This window comes from Populus trichocarpa, chromosome 1 (genome assembly GCF_000002775.5).
Source record: "Populus trichocarpa isolate Nisqually-1 chromosome 1, P.trichocarpa_v4.1, whole genome shotgun sequence".
Lineage (NCBI taxonomy): Eukaryota > Viridiplantae > Streptophyta > Magnoliopsida > Malpighiales > Salicaceae > Populus > Populus trichocarpa.
In genome coordinates this window covers 29,902,569-29,924,729 of record NC_037285.2, presented here as the reverse complement: position 1 = coordinate 29,924,729, position 22,161 = coordinate 29,902,569, and the positions used below count along the sequence as shown (strand labels likewise).

At 33.4% G+C, this 22,161-nt stretch overlaps 2 protein-coding genes and 1 non-coding gene across 3 annotated transcripts; 1 reads left to right on the top strand and 2 right to left on the bottom strand.

Annotated features, from left to right (window-relative positions):
* Positions 1-11,164: 11,164 nt before the first annotated feature.
* On the bottom strand, positions 11,165-11,237 carry TRNAE-CUC (transfer RNA glutamic acid (anticodon CUC)). The gene has a single exon. It is a non-coding gene; the product is annotated as a tRNA-Glu (tRNA).
* Positions 11,238-12,852: 1,615 nt separating this feature from the next.
* LOC7470782 (peptide methionine sulfoxide reductase B5) lies at positions 12,853-15,347 on the bottom strand. Its single transcript, XM_002300270.4, has 3 exons — positions 14,945-15,347; positions 13,287-13,443; positions 12,853-13,190 (listed from the first exon to the last, which is right to left on the bottom strand). Exons 1-3 carry the CDS (start codon positions 15,271-15,273, stop codon positions 13,032-13,034), a joined length of 645 nt encoding a protein of 214 aa, XP_002300306.3. The 5' UTR covers positions 15,274-15,347; the 3' UTR covers positions 12,853-13,031.
* Positions 15,348-17,569: 2,222 nt separating this feature from the next.
* On the top strand, positions 17,570-20,895 carry LOC7470783 (glutamyl-tRNA reductase 1, chloroplastic). Its single transcript, XM_002298768.4, has 3 exons — positions 17,570-17,980; positions 18,674-18,915; positions 19,265-20,895. The coding sequence occupies exons 1-3, from the start codon at positions 17,713-17,715 to the stop codon at positions 20,381-20,383; spliced, it is 1,629 nt and encodes a 542-aa protein (XP_002298804.4). The 5' UTR covers positions 17,570-17,712; the 3' UTR covers positions 20,384-20,895.
* Positions 20,896-22,161: the final 1,266 nt, after the last annotated feature.

Genomic DNA, 22,161 nt, shown 5'->3' with positions numbered 1-22,161 from the left:
TTAGTAAATTAATTTAACTTTTTCTCAACACTAAAGGGTAAGGCTTTGGCTTCAAGCGATGAGAAAAGATGATTACTTTACCGCTCGCTTACTAATGATTTTATTGTTAAAACGAATCTGGAATCTGGTAGTTTATTCCTAGATTTTTTTCGAGTTTGGGTTCGGATCTTCTGTGTCAGCCTCATTTATGTGCCTTGGTATGTTGGCAGAAGATGGCAGTCAGGGTTGACACGTCAACAGATAGTAATGGGGCATTTATGATTTCGTGGGTATTTAGTATTTACTGAAAGTTATCGTGAGGCTGCGTTATTAAATAGCACTGGATCGGGACTCTAGAATGCTTTAAACCTGACCGACAGTTTTCCAACCCGAGAAAAAACACAGAAGAAAATCTGTTTAATGATAAATAATTAACTAACAAAACACTAAATTATTGTAACCATGCTCATAAGAATATTGTTTTGAATTTTTTTTAGTGTTTTTTATTTTATTCTTTAATCATATATTTTTTTATTTAGTTTTTTTTTAATATTAGATTATATCTCAAAATTGAGATTCATATCTTTTTTATTTTTTTATTTGGTTATATATTAGTCTCTTGCATTTAGTTTTTTTTTCCAACCTTAAATATTCGGTTAGAATTGAAGTTATATAATTTTTTTATTTTTTTATTTATAAATTTATTTTGATCTCATAACTTAGATCACGAGTTTAACAGGTTACTGCAAATTGACTCATAGTTTTTTTATTGTTGGTTTTTTTTTTTCAACATTAGATTGATTGAAAATTAAACTTTGTAATTTTTTCTATTTACTTTCTATAGGGTTATTTTGATTTTTTACTCAAATTATTGGTTTGGCAGGTTATCCCGATTTTTTACCTAAATTGTTGGTTTGACAGGTTGACTCGAGTTGATTTTATTTATTTTTTTCAGGGTTTTTTTAATTTAATAATTTTTAACTAGGATTCATGATTTTTTTTTCTTTCTATAAAGTTATCTTAATCTACTAACCTAAAGTGTGAGTTTCACAAGTTGACTTGGGTTGACTCGCTTTATTTTTTGGTTATTTTTTAATTACAAGTTTTTTTTAATTTCACCCTCCACAATCTCAATTATTTTTTTATTTTTTTTTAATTTTATTCTTCAATATTGAGTTGTTTGGAAATTGAACACCATTATTTTTTTTTCAATTTGTTTTTTTGTAGAGTTATCTTGGTCTTATGAATTTAGTTTTTTTTTTCTCAATTTCAATTTTTAACATTGTATCAATTGGAAATAGAGCTTCACAATTTTTTTTATTCTCTTTTTATGAAGTTATCTTGGTTTTGTGATCCAGGTCGCGAGTTTAACTGATTAGTTTGGGTTAACGTGGGTTGTTTCTTGGTGTCTTTTTTTAATTGATTTATTTCAATTTTATTTTTCAACATTAGGTTAGTTGAAATTTGGGGATTGTGATTTTTTTTTATTTACTTTCAATAAGGTTATCTCGATCTTATTATCTGAGTTGCGAGTTTTGGCAGGTTAACTTGAGTTGACTTGAGTAGTTTTTTGTCCTTTTTTTAATTTAATAATTTTTTTCAATTTTGTCCCTTAACATTAGGTTGATCAATGATTGACATTCATAATTTATTTTGATGTGTTTTTCATAGGATTATTATGGTCTTATAACCTAAGTTGTATATTTGATAATTTAAATTGTGTTAATCAAATATTTCATTGTCTCAATATTTGAAAAAAAAAAGTAATATAATATGTCACCATATTAATATTTTAAAAAGATATCATCCAACATGATACAAACCAAGTCATGTTTGAATTCGGCTTTAAAATATTCGCTGACTAGTTTTGCGAGATCGGACATAACTCTTAAACTGTACACCGGATTGAGCTGAAATTTTACAGGGAGATACTAAAACATATGTAAATATATTGTGGTAAAGTTTTAGATGAAATGGATTTAGGGAACATATTATTTCAAAGGGTTGAAGTTACTAAAGGAATTTTATGAAATCTGCGAGATTAGACCTTTATGTAACGTTTGAGACATATCTGGAGCTATAGGTGAGATTTTGTTGCGATACAAGTTGTGCTAGAAACTAGACATCTCAAGATTTTCAAATATATATGGTAGGTTCATTAATTCATTTAGAAAAAAAAGAACAACATGTTTGAAGTCAAGACTGAAAATATGCTAAGAATATGCTAAAATTTTATATAGAGGAATTCTAGCATAGAGAATTTGTTTTTATTATCTTATTTATTTATTCAATTTTGAATAATTATTTTTAATTTAATTTTTTTTCTGTCTCATTAGACACTGTTCAGGGGTTTATTTCATTATTAAACTTAAGTTAGTTGATTATGAGTTTAGATCTATTACCTTGCAACACAAAAGGGATTCATTACGGTTAGTGTAGATCGAAAAGGAAAACTTACTTGTGAGAATTCACTTTCTTATTCCTGGATCAATTACTTCAGTGCCATTTCAATTACTAGAACCAACGTGGTATTCCACAGTACGAACATCTTTGTAAATCCTGTCAAGTTAGTGCAGAGAGTGAATATGGGAGAAGAGAAAGAGAGAACTATGTTCTTTCAATAATGAAAACTTATTATTCCATATGGGTTATGTCTCTTTATATATGATTAGAAGAGGTGGTTTCTTCCTTTAGTAACTTCTCTAATAACTTGGACCAGGCCCATCCATCATGGGCGGACCAAGCCTAACCCAATAACTAACATCTCTCACTCACCCATGAAGGACTGAATCTCTCTAATACATTATACTTCAAACTTGCACAAGAATTTCATACTTGACGAACGGACCTGAAGCACACATTGAAAGGAGCTCCAATATATAAACCTAATACAGGCCATATAGGAGACATCAACCTCATAATTAATTATTTCTTAAAGTGTACTAATATACCCCAAGCATTTTTAGTTACACATGACTGAATATAATTCAATCCCTCAAGAATTTCATACTCAATTCATCCTTACAATTACAAGTATTCTAAATCATATCAAATTTATTCAAGTGATATGATCCCAGCCGATGAATACAAGTAACAGGTGTAGAACTAAAATTACTTTTTCTTTTGCTCTCATATCAATCAAATCTGAATTAACTCGTTTTCCTAAGAGTATTCCTTTAAGTCGAATCATTCCATGACCATATGATATACTCTTAAAATAGCGATCATTAATACATCACCTCATGATATAGTCAAAAGTCACAAAGGGTAATATTTTGAGATCTTAGATATGATCTTCAGGACTCACATAATAAAGAAGCAGGGATCCATTCTTTATTCTTGTAATGGTCGCTAGCACATGTAGTATGAAATACATGTTATAGTTGAGCTTACTCTTTTCTTTTCTTAAGACAAAGAGTGTATGTCGTTGCTCTCATTGTTAGAGGAAATACACCATACGAGTCTTAGTTTTGTTGCTAAAAACATAGACTTCAAATCAGAAATTTTTATTTGCTCATTTGTCATTAGTGGCAGATGAATAATTTCATACTCGGCTTCAATCATAATAGACACATGAATGGTAGGAATTGATTCATGTCGATTCTTTTATTTAAGAACCTCATCTTGGTCCTAGTGAATGTGACTTTTTAATAATCATTTTGAGTTAAAATTGCTCTCATTGAACCCAAGTCGCTTGTTGAGCGTTAAAACTCAAATAGTCTCATCTCTACTCACCTTACAAGTGCTAGAGGTGATTGCTTATGTGAGTGAGCCAATCTAAGTCTATCGACATACTATAACAAATTGTACTATACAATACTCACAATATATTCATGAAATAAATAATGAATAAAATGATATTCTAATGACATTTATTCATTACTCAATCACTGTAAGCTTTCGTATAATCCTTAAAACTAATTATATTACTAATTACATTCTATATAGGCCAAGGGATCTCACATGTCTAACAAATGCATCCCTTGCTATTGGTTTTGTGAGTGGATCTGCAACCATATAATTTGTAGAAATGTGTTTTAGGATCACTTATTGTTCAATAATTGCTTTTCTAATGTAGTGATATCTCATCTTGATGTGTTTGGTCTTTCCATGGTATTTTGGATTTTTGTCCACAACTATTGCTGCAATGTTATCACAGTAAATTGTCACTAGGTCTGATGCTAATTTGACAATTTTTAAATGATACAAGAAATTTTTTAACAAAACAACATCTTGTGTTGTTGCGGAACAAGCTACATACTCAGCCTCCATGATAGATAAGGTTATGCATGATTGTTCCTTACTCCTCCATAGTATTGCATTATCATTAAGCAAGAAAGCACATTATAAAGTTGATTTGGATTGGTCGACATCTCATCCCCAATCAGCATTAGAGAAACCAATCAATCGTAAATATTTCTTTTCTTGGTAACATAACATCTAATTTGAAGTTCCTTTCAGATATCGTAGAATCATTTTGACTGTCATCCAGTGTTTCTGACCAGGGTTTGATTGATATTGGCTAACCAATCTAACGACATAACATATATCGGGATGTGTGCATATCATTGCATACACCAAACTACCGACAACACTGGCATAAGGTACTCTGGACATTTTTTCCTTTTTTTCTAGAGTATTGGGACACATATCACAGCTTAGGCTCAAACTTTTATCAACAAAGGTGTCCATTGGTTTGCAATGTTGCATACGATAACGCTCTAACATCTTTTTGATGTAAGTCTCTTGAGTTAAACCCAAAAGTCTTTTAGCGCGATCTCTTATGATTTTCACACCAAGAATATAGCTAGCCTCACCCATGTCTTTCATTTCAAAGTTTGATGATAACCATTTTTTAGTAGTATCAATCATCTCTTTGGTATTTCCAGCTATTAAAATGTCGTCAACATATAAGGACAATATTATAAAACTATTGTTAGAACATGTTAAATACGCACAATGATCTTCTTCCGTCATTGTAAAACCATCCTTAAGGATAGCTTGATGAAACTTGACGTTCCATTGTTGACTTGCTTAAGACCATATATGGATCTTTTAAGCTTGCAAACTTTGCGCTCTTGTCCTTTAGTCTCAAATCCTAAAGGCTGATCCATATAGATCTCCTCATTTAGTTCTCCATTGAAGAACACAGTTCTAACATCCATTTGGTATAACTCTAAGTCTATATGTGCGACTATATCTAAAATAAGGCGAACGAAGTAATCCTTACAACTGGTGAGAATGTATCTTCATAATCAATTCCCTCTTCTTGAGTATAGCCTTTCGCTACTAGCCGAGCCTTATAATGTTCTATTGACCCATCCACCTTATGTTTAATTTTAAGAACCCATTTATTTCCAATAGATCTTCGTCCTGACGGTAAATCAACCACGTCCCAGACCTGATTAATTTTCATCGACTCCATTTTTTCTTCCATAGCTTTAATCCATTCTCTTGCTTTAGGACCAAATAGAGCATGACTGAATGTTTTAGGCTCTTCATCATCTTGTGGAGCAATCATGAACACTTCCCCCTCAATCTCAAATCGACGACGAGGAATTAGTTCACGAATGCTTCTTCGAGGTTAAGATTGCTCATGATCTTGCTCCATGAGAGTGGGAATAGATAAAATATCACTCCTACTATTTCTACGAAGATCAAAAGTTTCATCTAAGTCCTCTGCTGAATGGCTTGTTGCGCCATAATCTAGATTTTCCATTTCATATAATTGAAAATCTTTTTCAACCTCACTTGTCTTTGGAAAAACCTTTTCTAAGAATACAACATCACGCGATTCAATCTTGTCACTCTTCCATTAGCTTTTTCACCAATAAATACAAATCCTTTGGAATGTTCAGAATATCGTATAAAGATACACTTTTTCCCCATAGGACCAAGTTTCCCATATTCATGAGAAGTATTGTGAAAATAAGTTGTGCACCCCCATGGATGGAAATAACCTAGATTAGGTTTGCCGCCATTTCATAGTTCATATGGGGTGGATGAGACAGATTTAGAGGGCACACGATTAAGTATGTAAGCAGCAGTTAACAATGCATCTCCCCAAAAGGAAATTGGTAAGTTAGCTTGCACCATCATCGACCTAACCATGTCAAATAGGGTTTTATTCCTCCTTTCTGCTACACCATTTTGTTGTGGAGTATAAGAAATAGTTAGTTGTCTAGCTATACCTTTTTCATCACAAAAATTTTGATATTGTTCAGACAAATATTCATGTCCTCGATCAGTTCTTAAAGCTTTGATCTTGATATTTAGTTTATTCTCTACCAAATTGGTGTATTGAATGAAGCAATCCAATGCTTCAGACTTATGTGAGATCAAATAAACATGACCAAACCGTGTAAAATCATCTATAAATATGATGAAATAATTTCCTCCGTGTCTTGCTCTCACATTCATTAGGCCACAAATGTTTGAATGAATAAGCTGTAATGGACTACTAGCTCTTTTAGCTTTGCCAAATGGTAATCTAGTTGCTTTTCCAGCAAGGCAATGCTCACAAACGAGCAATTCCTCTTTGATAAGTGATCCTAAAAGACCAGCTATTGTTAATCTATGTAATCGATCTTGCCTAATGTGTCCTAATCTAGCATGCCAAGTTATGATATTACTATCATTAATAGTGCTGGAATTTTGAACAACATAAATTGAAGCATCATAATTAATAGATACATTAACGGTGTCTAACACCATAAAACCATTTAATACAAAACCAGAACCATAAAAAATATTATCCAGATGTATTTTTACACAACAACCAACAAACGCAATATTAAAGCCCAATTGGAGTAAAGCAAGAACAAACACAAGATTTCGTCGAACTTCTGAAGTGCAGAGTACATCATGAAGATAAAGTGTGCGACCGCCCCGCAAATCTAGTTTGCAGGTACCGATCCCAAGCACAGCAGCGGAAAAATTATTCCACATGTATATGTATCTACTTCCCTTTGGAATTCGATGAAATTCCACAAAGGTTGTTCGATCCCTTGCTATGTGGTCGATTGCTCCTGAGTCTACAGTCCAAAAAGGGAACTGATTCAGCAAGCATTAAACAACTGCTAACATATAAGTTAGAGGGATGATTGTGGTTAAATATTACCTTTGGCTCAGTGCAATCACGAGCAAAATGACCAGGTATACCACAATTGAAACAATTCATATTCTTGTCTTTCTTATCGTCGCGTTTCCCATATTTGCGCTTATGTCCACTACTACTTGCTTCTATTCCTCTCTTGCCATATTTGGGACCTTTAGCCTTACCCCTTTTATATTTAGAGCCATATGCTCCACGCATCTTTGTCTCAGATATAAAAGCCTCGTTTATAGGTTTTTCAGCGTGAAATCGATCTTCTTCAAGCTCGACATGATGAGCAACATCGTCAAATATCTTGATGTTGTCATTGTGGGTAAAGTTAACACACATGTGTTCCCAATTACTTGGCAAAGAGCGGATAACTGGTTGGACTTGTTGTTCATCAGTCATCTCATGCCCAACACCCTTTAATTCACTAATCATGTTAGACATGACTGTAAGATGCTGCCTCATCGTTTGATTTTGACGCTTCTTATAACCATCAAATTTGAGGGTTAACTGACGAAGTCTAGTAGTGGAGGTTCCTCCATACTGAATCTTTACTGCGTCCCAAACAGATTGAGTTGAACGATGCCTTTCAAAACGCAACATTATATCATTTCTCATGCTGTTCAACATCAAAATGCGAGCTACACGATCCTTGCGTTTATAGGTTTGATATGCTTCCATATCAAGCCTGTGCTGAGCAGTGTTTCCTTGCTCAGGTTCAGCCATCGGTTATGTGATTGTTTCCAGCATTTCTTGCTCTTCCAGGAGATACTCAATCTTACGATACCAAACATCGTAATTCTTTTCACTTAGTTTGTCTTTATGGTTCAAATCAGCAATAATACTCTTAGATGCAGGCATATTAAACGCTATTGACATCAATTATAAATATTAGTATCTAGTACAATTTAATTGATATATTTTGCCACTCCATTCTAAATTAAACAAATAATAATCTAACACATACAATAGAAATGAAAAGAATGTTAAACACTTAATCAATTTCTATTTGTATGGTCTAATTATTATTGGAAATTTAAATGAGTGCAAAATTATAGTTATTAGTTTCAACTAACAACTCCCACTAATCAGGTTGCAAATATTATCATATATATGCATATAATGTAATTAAACTTAAATTACATAAAATATTCAGTTCACAATTAAACAACCAATCATCTTAAAAAAAATACAATATTAAGAATAATAAATTTTAGAATTATTTTATATTTTAGGCACATAAGTAGGGTCTCCAATTATGTCATCCACTTCATCAAAGTCATCTCCTCCAAGTTCATTCTGCTCAAACCATGAAATGAATTTAGCAGCAGCATCCAAACGACCTGTGTTTTTTTCAGTGCGTCGTATACCCTTTTTGGCATACTGACGTTCCCTCTCAAACAGCATTTCATCAGTGAGATTGTTGAAATCTAAGGATTTCATCCTATTCCAACGATAGTCGCACCGACATCCATTCCTCAGGCAGAGAATTGAGAACGATTAACATTTGATGTTCCATATAGAATTCGTAAACACCACTCATAGCTAGTCTACTCATCCAATGATACATATAATCAATGTGCTCTTGAATTTTGTGAACAAGATTAAAGGCATAACCCAATAAATGATCAATATGTTGTTGCCTATCCACTATAACAAAATATTCCAAAAAGCACATAAATATTATACTTAATATTTAATTAAAGCATGTATCATCATATATGATAAAAAAAAATACGGAAATTAAGCAATTTATTTTAACAGTAAATAAATTGGCACCGCTATTTGACAATTTATATTAACAAAAAATATTAATTGTCTTAATATTATTCTTAATATTAATATATATTAAGACAATTAATATATACACACACACACATCTTTTAAAAGATGTGTTCATTCGGTTTTCCTTCTTCCTTTTTTTTTCTCTCTAACAATTGCCAAATGGCAGTTCCAATTGACTACAGGGATTGTAGTCAATTGGAAATGAAAATATTAATTGCCGAATGGCAGTTACATATTTTTTAAAATATGTGTTCTTTCGTGGTTTTTTTTTACTGTCAAATGACAGTTAATTAACTGTCAAAGTCCAATTGACTAATGCAATTGTAGTCATTGGAAATGGAAATGGCAGTTTCTAATCTCTATTTCCATCATTAATTCACACATGAATTGATAATAGAATTATACAACTACCATGCAGAAAGTCTTTTCTAATTAATTATAGAAAAGACAAATTCATAACTCAATTACTTCATAAAATTTTGTAAATTCAAAATTCTCAATGGAAGTATTCTTTTAACACAAAATTTACATCTATCGTTCATGTAATAATAGATATACTGCATAAAAACAATATTAAAAAACATGGCTTTGATACCAATGTAGATCGGAAAGGAAAACTTACTTGTGAGAATTTGCTTTCTTATTCCTGGATCAATTACTTCAGTGTCACTTCAATTACTAGAACCAAAGTGATATTCCACAGTATGAACATCTTTGTAAATCCTGTCAAGTTAGTGCAGAGAGTCAAGATGGGAGAAGAGAAAGAGAGAATTATGTTCTTTCAATAATGAAAACTTATTATTCCATATGGGTTATGTCCCTTTATATATGATTAGAGGAGACAGTTACTTCCTTTAGTAACTTCTCTAATAACTTGGACCAGACCCATCCATCATGGGCGGACCAGGCCTAATCCAATAACCAACAGTTAGTTAGAGGAGAATACATTATATTTTTTTGAGCTGTAAATTTCTGCAACAAGTTGAAGAATAAACATGAGTTTTCATTTTGTTTGTTTGCGGCAAAACAACCTTTCTTACAGGGACAAAGATTTTATATTGGCTTGTTGAAAATTAACTAGCTTCGTAACATTATTCACATACTTAGGGTTTTTAGATATAGGTTTATCTTTGTGTCCATGTCTTCTTTTCAATACATTTGATTCTTAGATACATGGTTACCTCTAGAACAAGGTTCTTTCAAACATGATTTCGACTTTCCGAATTGTTGTCTACTTCATCGAGGATTTTATTTTATTGTATAAAAAAACACCTTAATAATCCTTGAATTTTTTTTCATGTTTTAAAAAAATGATACGACTTGCAACGCTAGCTAATAATCTATAATCTAGTAATACCAATAACGTGAGGTTTCAATGGTGGTTTGGCCCTATTATTCCATGGGTTTTATATGTGTTGTTGCCGCTTCTCCGTTTTTCTGTCTTTAAACCCATCCCCGTTATTTTCTCTTGCCATCCTCAATTAAGGATGTGTTTGGATCTCATGATGGAAACAAAAAATTGAATACAAGGCATTGCTCTTTCTTTCGTTCTGCCAAGTGCTACTTGATTTTGTCGATGAAGCAGCCTCGAGTTATTTGGATTCGAATATTAATCTAATTCACGATGAAATGTTGTGGAACGCATGAATAACTTCATGGACTTGGTATTATTTGCCTCTAAAAAATTATAGATGCACAAACTTTTTTCATTATTATAATTGAATCTTTCTCTTTTCATTAGTTATACTAATATTTAATTGCTATAAACATGTTTTTTTTTTTAAATACAACTTGAGTTATAGACCCGACTAAATTAAATAAATTAGTTTTATTTCAATTAAATACATGATTTTTATCTTTTACATTGTTTCTATAACTTTTTACAATATTTCCACACCTTTTCATGCCAAAACAATCCTCTCTTATTAATAACATCTACTCTCCTTCTCAATTCTCTTTCTATAGCACCTTTTACAATATTTTCATCCTTTCCTACCGCAACATTCTTTTTCATTAAAGATTATTTACTCTTCAAACAAGTAACGTCTGAGGTAAAACGACAATGGATTTTATCTCAACATCTAATAATTGATTTGGGAAAACTTTTGAACCATAGACAAAAAAAACCTAAAATATATATTTTTACCTATTTGTATAACTTACAAAACAATAAAAATAAAAAAATCCCTCCCATGTATATATATATATTTTTTAACTCGTGTGCATCCCTATCCCTTTTTCATGTTAGTGATAAATCGACAAAGATTTCAAGTCAGTTTAATATAAAAATACAAAAAGTTCCGTTGCCGGGACTTGAACCCGGGTCTCTCGGGTGAGAGCCGAGTATCCTAACCAACTAGACTACAACGGATTTATTGTAATGGTTTTCCGACTTAGTATAAACGCAATAATACTGTACAGTTATTTCTTCAGCCATGCGAGGCCCAGATAAATCTACCATTCTTCAGCTAAATGCCATTTGCTGGTTGCACCCTTTTCCAGTGATGAAGTCCATTGACACCTCCAAGTAACACAAGAATTAATCTAACTACTAACCATCTAGGTGGTGGCACAATGATAAGAGTTTGGAATTAAGAGGTTTGCTCCCTTTGAGATCTCAGGTTCGAGCCCTGTGGTTGCTCATATGATGGTTACTGGAGGTTTACATGGTCGTTAACGTCAGGGTCTGTGAGATTAGTCGAGGTACGCGCAAGCTAGCCCAGACATCTATGTTAAACTAAAAAAAAATTAATCTAACTACTGCTCTAAGTGATACATGTTCTTACTAACACGAACATTAATCTTACAGGGCTAAATCTAATTATCTTTAGCACAGGAACAACCAATAGCTGCGCTGCGCAGATCTGAGATCTTTCCCCACGGTTCAATCTATGTCTGGACAGATACAAGTATACAACCCTCCTGAACCAGACAATCTGAAGGTTAACGAAGATTTTCCTTCAAGAATATTTCCAGAAACAAAGGAGCAATGACTTGTCTTGTGTTGGTGTTTATATTTACAGGGGCTAAAAGGAGAGGGCCGCAAGTGGCCACACGTTTATAATTAATCCCTGTGATTCTGGAACCGAGAGAAATTGAAAGGGGAGAATTTGGAATGTGAAATTTGTTTGTGGAAGAGGAAATGGAAACGTAAAGGCGAGAAGCCAACAAGAACTCTTTAATCTGTGTGACTATGTTTTTTTTTTAAATTAAAATATTTTTTATTTTTTTTATTTTAATATGTTAATATCAAAAATAATATTTTTTATTTTACTAATATAAAACACCACATTATGCATAGAGTCGATTTAATTAGTATCTTTCTATTTTTAATCTAACTATTTAGATCTTTTAATTATTTAATTATAAAGTATTTGAGATCATTAACCTATGAAACTAATAAAAAAAATATAATGAATGGACATATTTTTGGGAGGACCGCTTTTGTTTTTATTTATTTATTATTTTGTGTTTTTATATCTTGTCAATGTTGCTTGTGTGAGATAGAGCGGGAAAGGGTTTTTTTTTTTTTTTTTTTTCTTGGGGGGGGTTTGTATACGAAGGATTTTTTAATTTTCATATTTTTTGATTTATTATGTTTTCTTTTCCTTAAAAGATGAAGAATTTTGAGAAAATGGATTTTCAAATAACCCCTCATTATGTCTATGTTGGAACACTTGTCACGCTACTATGATGACAGCACACTCCTTTTAACGATTTTATAAATTAACTATCTCCAATATTTAATAATTAAACAGTAGAAAGACTCAAATAATTGACTCCATTAATCATAGTAAAAGACCGATGGACACAGTTGACCCGCTTGATAAACTAACCAATTACGTCTTTGTTTAAACAAAAAATTGCTTAATTAACAGCATTTTTTTTTGCGCAACTTTTAGCCTTAATTTACAGGTCATCTTCTCAAGCAAACTCTATTCATCTTCCACGCAGGAATGTCTCATCTTCATAACACAAGAAGCACATTGGCAAAATAACAGCATTCTCTTTATTCCAGGACTTCCATAGACACAGGCAGAGGGAAGGTATAATAATAGTAACTGCGCCGGTTTTTATTTGGCAAAACACAACATTATTACCATGTTTTACACAGAGCCGATGGTAATGAACATGTTTGGCAATGAACTAAGCACGCCATTAGGTTTTACAGGGAAGAATCTGCAGGAGCAAACTTGAGTGATATACTATTGACACAATGGCGTTCATTTGTGGGAGTTGGAAAACCTTCGCCTTTAAATACATGGCCCAGGTGCCCACCACAGGCAGTGCATGTGATTTCGATCCTCCTACCATCTGGATCCGGCTGATAACAAATGCCAACCTTGTTAATATGTCACGAAATAAATTGCTGTAAAATGGTAAAAGAAAAGGGGGAAACTAGCAGAGCAAATGAGCTCACAGTGCGATTTATGGCTCCAGGAAGACCCTCGTAGAAAGCTGGCCAACCACAACCGGAATTAAATTTGGTTGTCGACCTGTAGAGAGGTGTTCCACATCCTGCACATTTGTAGACACCCTCTTCAAAAAGCTTGTCATATTCTCCTGTGCCAGGATACCTGCATGACACCCAAACAATGTGAAAAATCACTATGAATAAAATAAAAACTTCACTGAGTTTTCTTGAGAAACATCCACAGGATTCATTCAAGAGCACTTGACCATTATGCATCTCATCTAGTAATAGAAATCTCATATTACCAGATCAGGCAGATTGTATATGATCTCTCAACATGGTGCAAAAGAATCCATATTTGGGGATTCCAATGTTCGTCTCTAGTCCTTTGTTTCAATTTTGAAGAATCAAGGCAGAAAAAAGGAAAATTTGAGATCTTTCTAACAGCCAATTCAACCCCATCCAGCAATAAAATTGTAATACACTAATATTATCCTGACAAACACCCATCTTCTGCCGCTCATCCCCTTCATGTAGGTACCCTACTCCTTCCCTCTTGCCTCTGTAAGTCATGGCATCAGCATGACATCCAGCTAAGTTAGCAACACCCGAGTCTATATTTTTAGCATTGCCACTTCACCAAATCTATGATCATCCTGACAACAGCATGTGATCTGAACGCTAAAAAGCCACTTGTCCAACTTAAAGACAGCCATAAAAGCAAAATGCTAGTTGCCAAGGCGTAAATCAATTACCTTTTTTACTCTCAACCAAAGCTAGGGATCACTTACATTGGCAAATCACAGAACAGAGCATAGCTATACTCAAGCTTTACATTCAATTTGCCACTACAAACCACACCTTATTGACTAAAGAAAGAACTGTGAAGAGATTCTTCTAACCAGTCCTAACCAATAGGCTATACTTCTATTGCTCCAGGGTTTTGTTGCTGTAAAGGAATTCAATTTGCTACTACACACTGTACCTTATTGTGTAAAGAAAGAGCTGCAAAAAAGATTCCTCTAACCAGTAGGCTATACTGTTATTGCTCCAGGATTTTATTTTATTTTTTTGCTGCAGTGGAATTCCATACAGGTTAAATTTTTAGATTAAAATTTTTTCCCTGAGCTTCTTAAAATCTATTTCATCCACAATCTCTCACCTGCAAAACAAAATTGCATACTTATCGTTTGTTCCTCGAGGTTCAATTTTCACAGTTATTTTCCTACAAACTCCTGAATCCCAGGTTATATTAAAGACTGTATGCCCAGAAGTTGCAACATCATTGAAAGTTTCTTAAAACCGTACAGCACGAAGCAACAGAACGAAACACCAGATCCAACGATATTCAATAAACCATTAAGCCACCAAATAAGGTGAAAACCAGATGCACCTCTTGCGATACATCCTCAGAATTCTCCTTGCAAACAGGATTTTTTTACATGCATTTCGATAAGGATAACAATCAAGGTCTCTAATTGAGATCATTTCAAGTGAATTACTTGAGTTTTACTTGTTGATAAGTGAATCAGAACCAAAAGCAGGACAAAACAATAAAAAAGAAAAACACAAACCAATAATTCCCGAAATGTTAACGAGAACATAAAGCCAGAAAACAACGTAGAAAAAAAGATACAAGATTTAGTTACAAATAAGAATCTTACTCTGTGTCTTTCTGTCTCAGAATCCGAAACTGCTCTGGGGACAAAACAGCACGCCATTCGTCCTCGGACTTCTGGACGGATCCAGGGGCAGCCATGGCTATGACCCCACCACCACGAAACTGACGCTTGGTTTGGTAGATTGACACAACAAAACCAGCTGCCAAAATGGAGTGGGCAGTAGGTTTTGGGGATGAAAACTTGAAGTGGGTTTTGGTGAAGGAGTTGGGAATAGATTGGAGTGCAGAGACAAGTTTGGGAAAAGTGGGTTTGGTGTAGAGAATTGTTTTGGTGGAGGGGAGAGGTGAAGGTATGAGGATGTTAAAGCCCATTTGAGACTCGGAGTGAGTGATGAAGTTTTGTTTGGATATTGTTTTAGACTTAAGACCAGTTCCGGCGTATGGTAATTTTCTTCCTCAAAATAAGTAAAAAGAAAAAAAAAGAGCGTTGTGAAATGGGCCTTAGAACAGGTTATAGGCCTTACCTATTCGTCTCAGGAGGAAGCAAAAATACATAGTAGATGGTTAAGAGTGATGAAAGGGTTTTTTTTTAAGTGTTTTTTTTTAAAAAAAATTTAAATATTATTTTAAATATTAATATAATTTAAAAATAAACAACAAAATTAAATTTTTAAAAAATATAATTTTAACCGCGTTTCTAAACACTATCATAATCTTTTTCTCAAGAACAAATACAACATTCTAATCTTTTCAAAACTCAAATTTCAAGTTAAAAAAAAATAAAATTGGTTTTACAAGAATTGAAATATTATCAAATCAATATTTCCGTAACAAAATTAATTATCATCCATAATTACATTAATATATTTTGTAATAAATACCCTTATCATATGTGAAGGTGCATCCGACATCTTATCTTAGTTAACCAACAATCCTACGTTATTGATAGGGGTGTTTAAAAAAACTAAAAAACTGATTAAACCGAGAAAACCAGAAAAAAAAAATAACTGAAAAAACCGAACCGTGAAAAAAAACCGATTAAACCGATTAAAATATTGAAAAAACCGACCGGTTCGGTTCGGTTTTGGTTTTTTAAGCCTGGATCCGGAAAAACCGAACCGAACCCGAACCGAAAAAAACCGGGAAAAAACCCGAGCTAAACCGAAAAAACCGAGCTAAACAGGTTTGAACCGGTTTTTGCTCTAAAAAACCGAACCGAACCGAAACCGGTCGGTTTGAACCGGTTTCGGTTCGGTTTCGGTTTTTTTTTTTTAAATAAAAATTCGGTTTGGTTACTTTTTTTGATAAAAACCAAACCGAACCGAACCGTGAACACCCTAGTTATTGGAAACAAAACACATGAGCCATGAATAGTTGACAAATAACGGAGGATGAATTATTAAAAACAAATCCATGGTGGCTACAAGAAGAATCAAACTGCTGACCTTTCCTTGTTCCTCAGTCCGGTCCACGGTGGCGTGTGGACAAAACGCGTTAAATCCCATTCCATTTCCCTTCTGTCCAGGTGACTCTGTTTTGTTTCTACTGCAATCTCAGGCTGTGTTTGTTTTCCGGAAAGTGGTTTTTGGAAAATCACTTTCCAAACTTTCCTGTGTTTGTTTGCCATTGGAAAAGTTGGTCAACGGAAAACACTTTCCAGTCAAAGGAAAATTTGGCTTGGTTTTCAGGAAAGTGTTTTCCTGAAAAATTTGGGCGGAAAACACTTTCCGGAAGTTGTGAAAAATTTAGAAATGTCATTATTTGTTGATTATATCAAATTTGATCCTCAAACTTTTGATTGCTATATATAATTTGTTTTGAATATTTATTTTTTAATTTCATCTCTTAAAATTTAATTTTTATATTAATTTTGGTCCTTATTTTTATAATTGCTATTTGCTTTTTCCTTATCATTTTTTTATTGAAATTTTTTATCTATCAAATTTGGTCCTCATTCTTTTGATTTTTACTTATTTTATTTGAAATAATTTATGAAATGTTAATTATTATTATTTTAATTTCTTCACCTTTTATTTTTTTTAATTTTTTAGATTTGATCTCTATTATTTTGATTATTATTTATTTTATTTGAGATAATTTATGAAATTATATTTTTTTTCAATTTCATTCTCATTCAACTTTTTAATTTGTAAGATTTGTTCCTTATTATTTTAATAAACTTGAAAAAATAAAACATTAATAAGTTATTTTCCAGCTCATTTTCCATAACATAACCAAACACTGGAAAGTGTTTTCCAACTTATTTTCCATTACACTACCAAACATCGGAAAACACTTTCCCGGAATTCACTTTCCCCGGAATTCACTTTCCAAAAGGAAACTACTTTCCTGCAAATAAACGGGGCCTCAGTAAATTTTAATTTTTTTTACTTTAAATTAATTTTTTTTAGATCATTTTTATATATTAATATTAAAAATAAATTATTTTAATATATTTATAAATAAAAAACATTTAAAAAAACAACTTAACTATCCTATTCTGCCAATCTATCTAAAATCTAAATCCTCAACTTTTAGAGAGAGAAGGAAAAAAAAAAAAAAAAAGGAAGCAGAAGTCATAATGGATAGGCAGAAGTTGTAACCCAAAGCCAAACGAGACCGTTCCAACGTGCCTAATAAATAATTCAGTAGTGGTTGTTTAAAGTCTTCTTTCTCTTTTGTCACCAAACCTCACCCAACATAAAACTTGAAAATTTTATTCCTTTCTTCCATACCTCTCTTCTCCTCTCATTACTCGGGGATCAAATTTTACAATCTCTCTTGTCGCCGCCCCCATCTCCTTCTTCACCGATGGCGGCGGCGGCGGGCGGTCTCGCCACCTCTTCTGCTTCTTCTACACAATCAAATGGTAACCTCCGCTCACAGGCTGTGCCTTGTCCTCAGATTCAGTCGCAGACCTTCTATAAACCCTTGAACAGTAGAACGACATCGGCTTCTAACCAAAGACTTTGTTTGAAATGTGAAAGTGCGAGTCAGAATTTGAATTCAATCCATAAAGAAGAATCGAAGAGATCGAATGTTATCGCTCTTGAGCAGCTCAAGGCTTCTGCAATTGACAGTGAGTTTTCCCTTTTTGTTGAGTTTTGAGTTTCGATTATGTGGAATTGGATAACGCGTACCCTCGCATTTTATTACGTGGTCCAAAACGGCCGCTTTTGTAGCTTGCAAAAATCCACTTTCTATTTAGAAACATGGGCTTGAAACCTTGTAAAAGTATTGGAATTTAGCTTTATTAGAGAAGAAAGAGATGATAATGGTGGTGGTGGTTTGAGTATTGTGCAGTAAGAATAATGATGTGGAAGGATCTTAAATTGATTTGATGACACAAGAAAGTTTCAATGTTGCGGTTATGGATCATGGAGGCTTTTTTTTGGGTTCAAAAAATTATTTAACTTAAAAGGATCGCTTAATTTTGTGTGTATTTAGATTAATTGTTTGCTTGTATGGGTGTTGGATGATTGCGATGTCATTAACTAGCAAAAAAAGGTTCTACCAATTTTGAAGAAGCAGTGTCTTGTGTCGCCCAAGCGCTGAAGTTGTTGATAGTTGATACCAACCTTCTTGGTTGTGTTGACAACTGTTTGTTGACGTCCTTTAATGGTCTTAATAAAATCTCTAATTTCCTTTATCTGTAGCTATACTTTCAGGTTTTTTCTGTTTTTATTTTCTTGTTCTTACATGCCTTCTTGCCAAACCTACCTGGCAATTGTTCATTGATGCTAATTGCTGAAACGTTAATGCCTAATATCAGGATATACAAAGGAAAAGAGCAGCATTATTGTCATTGGACTTAATGTACACACAGCACCAGTTGATGTTCGTGAGAAACTTGCCATCCCAGAAGCCCAGTGGCCTCGAGCCATTAGTGATCTTTGTGCTTTAAATCATATAGAAGAGGCTGCTGTTCTTAGCACTTGTAACAGAATGGAAATATATGCTGTGGCTCTGTCCCAACATCGTGGAGTTAAAGAAGTGACTGAATGGATGTCGAAGGTACCTATTTGCCTTCTTTTGTGCATCTTAAGAGAGAGAGAGACCTATAAGTCGTGTTTTTTATTCGAGTGTGCTTTTTAATTGATCGTACTCATTCTGCTCCAAATCTGCCTAGCCTGCTAATATTGGGAAATTCCTAGGCATTTCTTACTGTATATAGACTTTTCAAATTTATTTGATATCAACTCTACCTAAATCAACCGTGAATACTGGTCTACATGTATTTGGTCAAAACATCTATTGAATAAGGATGCATCTTTAGGAAAATATCATATTAAATTGTTCATATTAGAAATAATTTTAAAAGCACCGTGAACCATGGTCTAATTAACAAATTTTCTTTTGACAGATTAGCGGGGTTCCTGTTTCAGAGCTTTGTCAACACCGATTTATGTTGTATAATAAAGATGCCACAAGACACCTTTTTGAAGTAGCTTCTGGACTCGACTCGATTGTTCTCGGAGAGGGTCAAATCCTTGCTCAGGTGAAGCAAGTTAAAAAACTTGGACAAGGAGTTGATGGCTTTAATAGGAAAATTGGCGGGTTGTTTGAGCATGCAATCATTACTGGGAAACGAGTCAGAACTGAAACCAACATTTCCTCAGGGTCAGTTTCTGTCAGTTCAGCTGCTGTAGAGCTTGCATTAACAAAGCTTCCAGAGTCTTCATATGCTACTGTTAGGGTATTAGTAATTGGAGCTGGCAAAATGGGGAAGCTTGTGATCAAACACTTGGCTGCCAATGGGTGCAAAGAAATGGTGGTTATGAACAGAACTGAGGAGAAAGTTGCTGTAATCCGTGAAGAGCTCAAGGATATTCAGATTGTCTATAAGCCGCTTTCAGAAATGATGGGATGTGCTGCCGAAGCAGATGTTATTTTCACATGCACTGCATCAGAGACTCCGCTGTTCTTGAAAGAGCACGTACAAACATTCCCTGCAGACACAGAAATGGCAAGGCGGCTTTTCATTGATATTTCAGTTCCCAGGAATGTAGAACCATGTGTCTCAGATCTTGAAACAGTAGAAATCTACAATGTGGACAATCTCAAGGATGTTGTGGCAGCCAATAAGGAGGATCGCCTCCGGAAAGCTATCGAAGCACAAGCAATTATTTCCGAGGAATTGCAGAACTTTGAAGCTTGGAAGGATTCCCTAGAGGCCGTTCCCACCATCAAGAAGCTACGAGCTTATCTTGAAAGAATTAGAGCTTCCGAACTAGACAAGTGTTTGTCAAAGATGGGTGACATTACAGATAAACAGAAGAAAGCCATTTATGATCTTAGCATGGGTATGATGAAGAAGTTCCTTCATGGTCCAATGCAGCAACTAAGATGTGATGGGAGGAGTGACTGCCAAAAACCAGAAGAGATGCTTGAGATTATGCATGCTGTCAATAGAATGTTTGACCTAGAGACGGAGATAATTTTGGAGACAGTTCGAACAAAAATGGAAAGAACCAAGAAGTGAGCTCTTCATTAAAGGGTACAGCTCCATTTTACGGCAGCAAAGGGACGTTCCTTACGTGTTCTTGTTGTGCTCTTATACATTCAAACAGAATAATACATTCTTTGGATACCGATTTTTGGAGAGGAAAAAGAAGTGCTGCTGTCCTCAACAGCAGCTCCCCATATTTTTTTGGTGCTCTTAGCTCTAAAGTAATCTAGAGTCAGGATAGTAGGGATTCAGTTGCAAATTTTGTAGCAACGGATTGTTGAGGAACGAGGAGCGTGATTCTGTATTCTTGTAATTATTTCACAGATTTTATTCTTACTTTCGAGATGTCATCCTAGGAGTTGTCTTCCAAGGTTTTACTGTAACTCTGTTCTGATACGACAGTTGTTGGCAGTTTAAAATTGGAATAATTGTACTAGTACACCACCTTTTCATTTTTTTTCTCCATTGAATTTATAGGTATTTTTTTATATGTAAAAGCTATTGTATTTTAAAGTATTTTTTTATTTAAAAATATGTTAAAATAATATTATTTTTTTATTTTTTTAAATTTATTTTTAAATTCAGCATATTAAAATAATTTTAAAAACAAAAAAATAAAAAAATTTCAAAAATAGACAGACTCTTAATTTTTGTTTGTTTGAGTACACTGATTTTTAAATAAATTTCAATCATTTACTTTCATCCACTTTCAGTGTAAATAATATGTTCATATCTCTGTTTATCACCTTTTGCACAAATATTCTTTATTACTTCCATATTGTTATTGATCGAGATGTGTAAAAAATTTAAATAGTTTAAAAATAAGATTTCTAAGTTGAATAATTGATTAATTAATTGGTCATAATAATTTTATTTATTTTTTCTAGTCAGGTGGTTGGTAATTTATACTTAGAAGGTGTTTGAGAATGTGATAGTGATTACGATTCAAAGTGTTTTTCGGTCGTATATACATCAAAATAATATTTTTTAATTTTTTAAAAATTATTGACATTAGCACATCAAAATGATTTGAAAACATAAACAAAAAACAATTAATTTTAAGAAAAAAAAAAGTAAAAATTTCAGATTTTTAGGAAATGCGGTTTTAACCATGTTCCCAAACACTGCTTTGATGCCTAGTAGACCAAGGTGACTTGTGGCTAGTACCTGCAAAAGATTTCTTTTGATATATATATATATATATGTGTGTGTTTGCGCGCGCGCGCAATAGAGAATGAAGATTATGAATATTTTTTCTGAAGATCTCATGGTATATTTATAACCTATAAATCTTATTATTTTGTAAGAAGAGGATCTGAAGTGTAATTTTACATTGATAGCATTTTACGAGAAATAAATGTATCTCACAATTCTTGAAGGACTTTTATGTATTTAAAAGATATAAAGATATTAGAGTTCATGATGTCAAATATAGCTGAACCCATAAAAATCGAATTCTTTTTCTAGATTAAATCCAAGAATAGTGAGTCTTTTTTTTTTTGGGTGGAACCAAGAGAGGTCAGTCCGTCTCTTGGAGGAACTCAAGGGAGGCTAGGTCTGTCTCTTGGACGTTCCTAAAAGAGGTAAAAGAGGTTGGGTCCTTCCTTTAGAGGAGATTAAAGGAGGATGATTTTTTTTTATTATTGATTTTAAGGGAGGATGAGTTTGTCTCTTTGTAGAGTTCAAAGAAGGATAATTCTTGGGATTTTTTAGACCGTTAAATTTAAATTTATTAATTATCTAGTACTTGAATAACTCACCGTACCCAGACTAGCTTCAGCTCACTTAACAAAATGTTCATATATCTGTTC